The 11,163-nt window shown below is 39.4% G+C and overlaps 1 protein-coding gene across 1 annotated transcript; it reads right to left on the bottom strand.

Moving 5' to 3' along the window:
• Positions 1–131: 131 nt before the first annotated feature.
• Positions 132–9,840, bottom strand: LOC112045059 (maltase 2). The gene is made up of 11 exons (XM_024081117.2): positions 9,540–9,840; positions 9,022–9,201; positions 7,446–7,615; positions 4,604–4,729; positions 4,252–4,372; positions 3,850–4,181; positions 3,608–3,715; positions 3,045–3,293; positions 2,451–2,548; positions 1,268–1,408; positions 132–361 (listed from the first exon to the last, which is right to left on the bottom strand). The coding sequence occupies exons 1-11, from the start codon at positions 9,679–9,681 to the stop codon at positions 199–201; spliced, it is 1,830 nt and encodes a 609-aa protein (XP_023936885.2). The 5' UTR covers positions 9,682–9,840; the 3' UTR covers positions 132–198.
• Between the last annotated feature and the right edge of the window lie 1,323 nt (positions 9,841–11,163).

Raw genomic sequence — 11,163 nt, 5'->3', positions numbered from 1 at the left:
TTCATGCTGGTATATTCATATAAGTACAATTTTCATTCTCCTTACCAACATCTAAACTGAATGCCCCACGTTTAAAAGAACTGTATTCTGTAGGATCAGTGTCGGAGTTGATAATAAAATAACAGTAGGTATTAACTATTTACATTTAATAAATAATTCATTTGGTACAGTTGTATTTAACACTAGTTCCTCCACAATTTAACTGAAGCAAGCCGTGATGCTGTAAGTGGCTACAACAAGCAGTACCAAGGGGAGGCTCAGGTAGTGCGCGCCGGCAGCGTTGCCGCCGCCCACGATCCCACTCCTGAACAGCAGCGCGCAGTGCGCCGACACCGGGATGCTGCTCTTCGTTAGTGTGGCACTGGAAACGGAAAGAACTTATATAAAGCAATTATTTGAAACGAAAAATTAGTGGATTAATGAAAAATGAAATGAAATACATGTCAAATAAGTACAAATGGTTAGGTTTTAGCAAATTCTATACAAAATATTATGAAGAATATTTTTAAGTAGCGGTTCCAATCAAGCTTCGTTTAGATTTATGTCCACTTACTTCTTCCCTAACCCCACCCTTAGCCTACCCCTACTTTATCCTCTTCCTCGCAATTTCTCCATAATTATTTTCTCACCATTTAAACCTTCCCAGAGATAAAATGTCGTCCAATGGCGGCGGAGTTGTGCAGCTGTTTCGTACCAACACAGTCAAAGAGATAGCGGTATTTCCAGTTTGGTTTGGTTTTTTGGTTGAATTTTGTACGTTTCTCTTCACGTTAGCGCCATTGGTCTAACATTTCAAAACCAAAATCAGCTAAAGTCCAGCCGTTCTCGAATTTTAGCGAGACATGATCAGCAATTGATTTTTAATAAAAACCAAGGAAGGCGTTGGACCGACCCAAATGGAAGGAAATGGAGGTGGCCTTTGCCAAAGTTGGGCAAACAGACAAAGATGTTGGTGTCACCTTAAATTAAATAATTTGTAAAATATGTACCTACGTCTGAATAAAGGCTATATTATTATTATTATTAAACCCAAAGATAACTTTAAATTATAATAAGGTCCATTTAAATATATAAATAAATAAACGGAATATTAATCTATACATGAGGCTGTCAGGGAAAATAACTATGCCACAATAGGTTAACTATTTAAATTATGAAACAATCAAAATAATTGTAATAATATGATAAAAATACTGTGTTTAATAAATGTGCTTATAATACAAACACTTCTTTAGTTTACTTCTTGAGTTTTTACAAAAAATCTTACTTCTTCTCGAGTGCGCAGTTTACTCCCGAAGCCACAACTTCCAAGTCAGAAGGCAGTATTTTGAGCGAAGTCAGATCTATGGTTTGAGCTTCTGCTGCCAAGTTCACTACTCCCAGCATGCCGGCCTCGCCGGGCAATAGTCTGTGCATTCATTTATATATTAATAACTATTTAATAAATAGCGAAATGAGTCGGTAAACTTTATTCATGAGTATGGATACAGGGCAGCATTTTGTAAGACGATGTGTTCTTTGTTTGAATGCAATGATTTTCACTTCTTCACTTACCCTAAGGTGGACCATCAGCTTGGCTCGTAAAAATGTTATTACTAGGTATACAGGGTGCTAGGGAGTATTTCCCATAACTTTGGGGTATAATCTTTAACGAAAATAGAATTGTTTAAGGAACGTATGTTCTAAAATTAATATTTATTTTGTAAATAGATTTAAAAACAAATGTTCAGTTTTCAGTGAGAAAGCCCAAAGTGTTTCTAATGTCTCAAGGAGCACTTTATACCGGTCCGATTATTTAATGATAGTTACAAATTACACATTATCATTTTAAGTCCACCAGCAGGGCTAGCACGGGCAAGGGAGAAATTTATCCACGGGGAGAGGATAAAACGTTTATCCCCCACACTCGTTTTATCCACTCACCGCGCATGGGCACGTCGGTGGATATAATATTCCCGGTGGATAAACGGAGGGAAAGACTTGTCAACCCATTTGTATATATCTTATAAATTGGCATTAGGTATATTAATAGTCCGAAATAAACGTAAATTTGATAATATTTGGTTTTTTTGTGCATATTATTTATCTGTTTTCTGTTGGCATTGTTTTGTTTGGTGATTGTTTTTTGCGGTGGTTTGTAGTAGGTATCTATAGTATCTATCATACTAGCGGACCCGGTCAAGCTTCGTTTTGACATAAGTGCACTTGTTCTCTATCCCTACTCTACCCTTCTTTACCTCTACCCCTACCCTACCCCTGCCCTACCCCTACCCTACCCCTACCCTACCCCTACCCTACCCCTTCCCTACCCCTACCCTACCCCTGCCCTACCCTACCCCTACCCTACCCCACCCCAACCCCACCCCTACCCCGCCCCTAACCCCCCATAAGTAGGGAGGTTAGCCTATATTAGGCTGATAATACTTATGACGATGATGATACAACATCACCTGGTCACGACTAGGAGTGACTCCGACAAAGCCTTCGTGTCCAAGTCTCCCTCTTGTATTGCTGGCGACTTCCGGTTCGCTACTACGTCTTTGTAGAACTAGAAATGAGAATTTTTAATTTTACAACACATTAGCTAATTATTCTTTTCTTATTCTGAACTAGCTGTTTTGCTGGCGTAGATCCCGTACCCGAGAGAATATCAGCAAATAGGTACGTACCTAATCTTTGTGGTTTTTAATACTAAATTCTATTGTTTACCTACTATGCTTTTCAGCCGTTCTGAGTTTATCCATAATAGCAGAAACCGATAGAGACAAAAAACAATATTCATTTTATGTCAGAAATTTTAAAAGAAAGCGATAGATTAAACTTGATCTGAAGCCTCATAAAGAACGAACACAAACAACTTTAGAGCACACAGTTGAAGTTAAACTTCTTTAGCTCCCCCTCTCAATACAATCACATCTCCGTAACGCATTCACTAGCCTACTCAGTCAAGCGCACAGAAATTTTACTTCTACAAGTGTTGTGGATATTATGGTACGCGTGTGATACTTATTAAGAAGAAACGTCGAGAAGGTCGGCGGCCTCACATGGTAATGGCTCTTCTGGGCGGCTATCTGCGCCGCCAGGTTCAGCGTGAGGTAGTTGTCGGCGACCGGCAGCCAGGTGCTGGCCGCCGTGGAGAACCCCGCGTGCGCCGAGCCGTCCCACTGGTAGGGGGTGCGCTCGGGGTCGCGCGACACGCTCGCGTAGGCGACGGGGTCGTCCGTGTTGCAGCCCCAGGGGTCCACCGTGTCGTTCCAGCTCACGTAGCCGTCGACCATGCCGATCTCTTCGCCCTGGGAAACGGCAAATCTCAGTGAATATGCGTTGTAAGGTCCAGAATTCGGACTTCTTTTTGAATTGTAAACATTATTTATCTATATTAATAATATTATGAAGAGGAAACATTCGATTGTTTGTTCGTTTGCAATGAATAGGTTCCGAAACTACTAAACCGATTATAAAGTCTTTCACCGTTGGTTCACACCACCCCCGGGTGCCACAAGCTATATTGACCCCGTATTACAACGGGAACGGGAATTGCGCGGGTGAAACCGCGTGGCGTCTGCTAGTTAGGAAATAAAACTCTCAACAATGAACAGCGACTAACCTGGTAAGTGACAGCGACTCCGGGCAGAATGAGAGCCAACATGTTCATGGCGTCGATGCGATCCACTCCCTGGCGCGTGCCCACTCGGCTCTTGTCGTGGTTGCCGTTCTGGAAACAAGTCTAATATTGTAACTTTACATCTACTTCTTTCTTTAATATTTCTCTGTGTAATCTTGGTTCTATAACATCGAAATACAGACACGGTGACATAGGTGACGTAGGTACGCTCACGATCGACTCACCACCCAATTAGCGACCCTCCCACTCGGCATGTAAGTCATCCACCTATCTATGACAGTCTTGATATCCCAAGCGGTGGAGTTCATCGTGATGTCTTCGAGGAAGCTGAAGTTGAACGGTATGGAGCCGTTCCTGGTCTTGGTGCCGTAGTACTTGATCATCAGCGACAGGTCGGCGTACGTCTCCGTCATCATGATCTTGTACTCCCCCTGCGTGGCGATGTATTCGTCGAGCAGGTCGCGCCAGTCGTACACCACGTCGTACGTCTCGTTCAAGTTCTCCGTGTACACGTGGATGAGGTACTCGTAGTCGTCGGGTCCTAGGCCGGGGATCTCTGCACACAATTTTACAATAACCAGGTCAATTGAACACTAGTGAGTTTATTCGCTGAAACGAATGATTACCTGACAGAGGTTCGTCGGGATAAACTCCTCCGTAGTTGTTAGGATCGGCCTCGTACAACTTGTTGACTGCGTCTACGCGGAAGCCAGACACTCCTTTGTCCAACCAAAAACGTAGAACGTCCTGAAGTATTTAGAAAGCGTAAAGTGAAGCATTTGCTTTGGGATCGCAGCGCTGACGAATTATTAAAAAGAACAAATTCTTGGGGATTATAATACGCGTTTATCAGTACCGTCTGTTCTGTCAACTGCCGGGAACCCGCGGACGTGTTGCCAATAAATATTCTGTAGAATTGTACCCGCCCGCCCGAGAGCCGTGTCGAGTAAAGGAGAATTGAAGAATTAAATTGTTTACCTTCATCGCTTCTTGCACACTGTCGCTTCGGTAGTTCAGATCGGGCTGTCCGATCACAAACTGATGCAAGTAGTACTGGCCGCGGCCTGGGTGGTATTCCCAGGCGCTTTTACGAAAATTGCTGACCTGGAAATTAAAGTTGTAGTTGTAAAAATATTATATTGAAATGACGTGAAGTAAAAACCAAGTCCTTCTTTTAATAAAACAACCTTTGTCATATCTAATCAGAGAAATAATTATAATAGCATAGAATACATATGGTCGAAATTTTCTTAGAAGTCTTATCACCAAAACAAACCCGTCTTGTCACTAAAATCACATATTTCACTTACGTTATACGTAATTTCTAAAGAACAAAGTGTCTAAATCCTTTATTATACGCATACAGTACGAATTACACCAAAAACTACACCGAATTTACGATTTATTCACATTTATTTTCTGAAAAACAAAATCACAACGAGATTAATTTGCACAGCTTAACTACGATTACGGCAATTTGACATTTCGTAACGCTAGATTGTCTATGAAAAGCAAGGATGGGTAAATAACATCGAGCGTTAACTTATCGATAAATGATAATGAATGATTCTTTAATAATTGATATGTTGTTAGTTTAAAGATGGAAAATTGATATTTTATAATCATTTTATTTTAAAAAATAGTTTTTTAATGAAAATGTTATACAATAAATATGCTCACGTTATTCTATAGCGTAAAAGATATCTTACGAATAGTAGCATTATTCAAACACTGGTATGGATAACATTAAGTTGTAGCTGTAGAGTAATAATTATGAAGAAGGGTAAATGAGTTTTTTTTTCATGGAAACGCCGTGCTCTATAAGTATTTTCGTAATAATTGACTATTTTACATATTTCAAAAATATACATGAGTCTAGAGTTTTAGTTTATTCAAATACGGTTACCTATACTAGGTGTAAGGGGCATGCTAACGAAAACTTAATCCAGTGGTTCAGTACATGATTCTGAGTCTCTCAGCGTTGAAATTTTTTGTCGGTCTTTTCACGATATTGAAATTTTTTTTACAGTTTTTTTTAACTAATTACAGCTTAGAAGTACTTATTTCATCTATCTCAATACGATTTTTAATAAAAATCGTCAAATCAAGATTTTTAACAAAAACTAGCAATGTAAATTTAATTTGCAAAATGCGCGCGATCAGCTGTTTTCCAAGAGGTCAAATAGGCAGGTCACGACTAATAGGTATATACTCATACAATTGTGTCGTTTGTATTGTGTGTGTTTGTGTGTGTTGACTGAGAAGTCTTGAAATGCTTAGATCAAATCAATTCAGTACTCATGAATATCGTACTACTACGACGACAGAACGTCTCGTAAACGAGAAACAACCTGAAGTAAGTTAACTACCTGTACCTAGTTAAAAACTTGTAAAGTATAAAAAATAGGTATTAGATAGGTAAGTGTAGCCAGCCGATTTGCTGTCGATGCGTACGTACCTACGTGTACGTACGCAGTAGATTGCGGAGCGTTGTTATCGCATTATTCGCTGTACATTGCGTGCTCAAAATTTTCAAAATCTGAATTTTCTTGTTTCCGACGTAATTGGTATTTAAAATATCGTTGTGGAAACTAAATTTAACCTCTTCATGCAGTTTTCGGTATCATGTCTCTTACACCCAGTATGTACGTGGATACGTGCACACTTTTTTGAAGTATAAGCAAATCTTGGACGTTAGTACGTCCCCAAAAGATTAAAGAAAGAGACGGCCGCGACCCTGCTTTCTGCATCCACGGCTGTGGGTTCGATTCCCACAACTGGAAAATATTTGTGTGATGAGATTGAGTGTTTTTAAGTGTCTGTGTGTATTTATACATTATATAAGTGTATATGTAGCGTATTTATACATTATATATTTATATGTAGTATATAATTGTATATTAATACTATAATATCAACTATCTTAGCACCCATAACACAAGCTACTCTGTATGCTTACGTTGTTTAAGTATATTTATAATAATAATAAAAAAAAGATTACCCCATTTCTTAACCACGGGTACCCATAGGCATAAACCGTGCACCGTTCACCGTTTGTGACACGTGATATTTAATTTCTTAAAATGCACACAACCGAAAAACGTTACTATACGTTCCCTTTTAAGATAACGTAGTATAGTAACGGATATTTTAGTTTAGGTATTTCAGTTATAACGATACCTACTTGATATCGTTCCGATGCCCGCCGTTAACTTCTCAACCCTACTGATTGTCTTTGATTCATAGTCGGCCATTATTGTTGTGTAAAAAAGTCATCTAAGAAAATTTCGACCATAGGTAGGTATGATGTAGATGATGGTAAGTACTTCAATGTAACGACAACTTTTTCGACAGATACAGGGTTCTAGGGTAGGTATATTCTATATATACAAAGGGCATTTTACAAATGATATCTATAGGTACTATAATAAAAGAGTAGAAATAAGTAATAAATATCTATAAAAATTAGAAAATGCAGTTTAGAAAATGGTATAATAATCCCAGACGAGCACTAAAGTCGTATTGAAAGAAAATAGAAAGAGGGCTTTAGTGGAGAAATCTATATGTACTTATAATAAAACTGTAACATATCAAATTCTGTACAAAATTTTTGTTGGAGGCAGGTTATATAATCGATACTAAAGCCAAAAAAACATTTTTTTCATTTGTCTGATTGTCCGTACTCTATGTTGACCGGGAATCACGCTGGAGCAATTGAATTAATCCAAATGAAATGTGGCACGATTTGCGACCATAATACGGAAAGGTTATAGGATACTTTTTGTCGCGAAAATTAGAAGGGGGTAGAAGCATGGGGTACCCAGTTGCTGGGCGGCATGGCGTAGACGGTGCCGTTCTCGTCCGTGGCGTTGCGTCCGTCGGCCCACACGTAGTAGTCGCCGTAGGGCGCCGCGCGCGCCGCCGACCGCTCGAACCACGCGCTCTCGTTGCTCGTGTGGTTGGGCACGAAGTCCAGCACCACGCGGATGCCTGCAACACAACACTTCACATACTGTATTTAGGTCTAGGCTCTTGAAAATTAATAATTCTATTATTTTCAAGAGCTGTACAAGGTAAAGGTACATTTATTTTATTTATTTTTTATTTTCATTTCTTAGGGATAGTTAACATTTACATATTATTTCTTAAATCTAAAAGTAAACGTAAAAATAGTTTAAACATGTAAACAACGATACTATCCACGAATACACATACGAAAATAATGGCGTCACAAAATACACAAACAAATCAATTACAAAAAAAAAAAACAAACAAACATAAATCTATATAAAAAAGAGAGAATTATAACAATAATAATTAAAAATACAACGAAACACAAATAGGTAAGAAAAAAAAATGTAATAATAATTATAATAAGAGATCTAATAATAAGAATTAAGACACTATTACTACTCAGGTACTATATTTAATTTTTGAAGAGTGATTGAGATGACCTTTTTATATTGGGGTTCGGGCAAGGCAAATACGTCTACATCGTCAAATAGCTTGTTGTATGTGTCCACAAGTCGACGCACAGGCGCGCGCTTTCCAGCGTTGGTTTTACAGAAATTGACAGCGAATAAATTATGAGCACGCACCCGACGTTGACCTGCGTACTTCGATACGTACGATAATTTACATACTAAGTCAGGACAATCGTATTTATTGTTGATGAGTCCATGCAATACCATTGCTTCAAGCAACTTGCGTCTAGATTCAAGAGTAAGAAGATTGTATTTAGTTAATAGCTCAGCGTAAGGGAGTCTTGATCTATAGCATCTGTAGTGCATTGAACGGAGGAACTTCTTTTGGACCATTTCTATCTGGTTTTTGTATTTGTCGTAAAAGGGGTTCCATATACAACACGCATACTCTAACTGAGGCCTTATTAAAGACTTGTATAATACAGTTAGAAGACAGAAATCTCCGATTAGGATTTGATTCCATTTAGGAGCCTTATACTTTTTACTTTTATCCATTAAACTGCTTTGGTGACTAGTCTCATTGTGTTTTGAGAGACCCTGTGGGATCTCTTGCGAATGTCACCTTTCTTTTGCACACCACTTATAAAGTTCATATCGAGGAGAATAAGTAGTCCCCTGAACCGGCACGAGGTGCAGCAATGTGCTGCTACAAGCTATCTTGGCGAGATAACAGCTTGCAATGTCACAAGATACCTGCCCCTGTAGCCAAGTGGCACGTCGATTCTCTTTCTACGATCGCAACTATCGACAGGTCATGATGTGATCAAGATCCATATCATTCCCATATATTTTTCTAGTTTTCAAAGCGTTTGCGATCGTAGAAAGAGACGTGCCACTTTACTACAGGGGCTGTAACATGTACCTCTACCATATGATTACAATAAAACTAAGTAGTGAAATAATTCCACCAACCCAAACTCTTAGCTTCGTTGAGGAGATTGTCGAAGTCGGCCATGGTGCCGTACTCGTCCTGTATCTCGCGGTAGTCCGCGATGTCGTAGCCGAAGTCGTACATGGGGGACTTGTAGATGGGGGACAGCCACACCGCGTCCACGCCCGTCTGCTGCAGGTACGGCAGCTTCTGTGTGATTCCTACAAAGTGCACATAGACGTATTGAACGCCCATACAAATCTAACGATCATTATGACTTACGACGTCATTAAATCGTACCATTTTGTACGGGACGTTTTTCAGAGAACCGCGCCGGCAACGCCGCAAATCTGACCCTTTAAATCCCTGTAGCTCCGAAAATAATGATCGCAGATACTATTAGCATACAATTTAAAAAACTGTCATCGTCCCTGTGTAGGAGTTGCACAGTATGCGTATAAAATAATAATTTTGCGCGTAAAACACAAGAGTTGATGAGAAAGACATGTACCAACCCCCTTGGCATTAAATTAGGACGTGAAGGATAGATAAGTCTTACCATTTAAATCGCCAATACCGTCCCCATTGCTGTCCTTGAAGGAGCGCGGATAAATTTGATATATGAGGGCGGTCTTCCACCAGTCCAGCTCGGACGCGGACGCCGCGCTCGCGACGACAAGCAACACGATCAACAAACGCATCGCATCGAGAACTTAAGAACTATGTCATGCAATAGTCCCCACAGCGGTGTTTCCCTTCAAACGGCTACCGAGCGAGTGGGAAATTGCAGGTGAATTTCCTTGTAAGATATAATACTTTGTTTAAGCCCGTACTTACTACTTGGTGACACACGGAGTCAACTTCACTTCCAACCAAACATTATACAGTGTACAGATTGCTTGGCTATACAAGATACCGTAAACGCTATCAACCTGAGAAATGTCAAACGAAAGAAGCCGGAATGCGGCTGCCGGTCTGTCATGACTTATGGATCTCTTAATTCTGCGGCACGAGATAGATTGGACAAATTGCATCAGAACTTTTTATACGTTGAACACTAGTAAGCCCGACAGCAAATAACATACTCGTAACATTCATGGCGAGTCGGACAATATTATGTACTTACCTTTACCTACTGAGTTTTGAAATGAATACCTATTACAAGTAGTATGTCAGTCAGTCATCATTATTTCCGAATTCGGAACATTCGACTTCAGTGTAATCTATCTATACTTATAACTTATAATAAATCTGTAGAGAGGTCAATTCTGTACATGAAATATATTTCCAAAATAACGACGGATTTTAAGGAAACTTGGTACAATTATTCGTCATACCTACTCCTGGGCACGTAGTATACTTTTCATCACGCTACGATCAATACGAGCAGAACAGTGAAGGGAAATGTTTGGAAAACGGGAGAAGTTACAGCGATACTACTGTAAGGGCTGGATTAAAGAGGTCTAAAGGCGGACGAAGTCGCGGGCGTCCGCTAGTAAAACATAAAGCCGAGATTAGTCTAGTAGTGTTCGTCAAAGTACTCGTCCGGACGAGCCACGCAACGATTGCTCGTCACTGTAGTCAACTCAACAGGTTACAGTATGTCACATTATACAATATACATTTTAATCAACTAATTTAGCAGGTTTACCTACATGTCTCATTATACCTAAATTATATTTATCGTATTCGATATATTGGTCTGCATAATAGGTACAGACGAATATACCATGAATTCACTGTGGAAATGCCGGGTGGAGTGGCGTGCACAACGGTTGTAACTAGGGTAGAAATTATACCTATAAAAAAAGAAACTCCCCCAATAAAGGTTTGTAATGATGCCTAGGCGTAGGCAGTGCGTTTTTGCCTCCATGAAGTGCACGCCACTCATAGTGTAGTTGACTCATATCAAATTGAATATAAACAATATTAATTTCATATAGGAATAAGGGCTGAAATATATCGATAATAGTTAATAAAAGTTAAAGATTTCATAGAAAGTTCAATTTAAAAATTAAGTATTTTATAATTTTTTCCAAACGACAAAAGCTGTCGTCCAATTTGTGACGTCACGTTGTTACTTGATACACTCAAGGAATAACCGTCAAATTAATAATTAACAACAAATAATTTTGACAAACACTAAACCGTTTGGTGTATGGCTTGTGAGGTGTAGTGTGAAA

This window comes from Bicyclus anynana, chromosome 7 (assembly GCF_947172395.1).
Source record: "Bicyclus anynana chromosome 7, ilBicAnyn1.1, whole genome shotgun sequence".
In the NCBI taxonomy this organism is placed as follows: Eukaryota; Metazoa; Arthropoda; class Insecta; order Lepidoptera; family Nymphalidae; genus Bicyclus; species Bicyclus anynana.
The sequence above is the reverse complement of the archived record's forward strand: the minus strand, read 5'-3'. Positions and strand labels throughout refer to the sequence as shown.

Bases quoted from the DNA above. Each gene is read 5' to 3' on its own strand.
- LOC112045059 (XM_024081117.2), bottom strand. From the start codon at position 9,681: ATGCGTTTGTTGATCGTGTTGCTTGTCGTCGCGAGCGCGGCGTCCGCG. The intron at 3,716-3,849 runs GTGAGTCGATCG...ACTTGTTTCCAG, and splicing joins GGAGGGTCGCTAATTGGGTG to AACGGCAACCACGACAAGAG. The intron at 2,549-3,044 runs GTGAGGCCGCCG...TCTCATTTCTAG, and splicing joins CCCAGAAGAGCCATTACCAT to TTCTACAAAGACGTAGTAGC.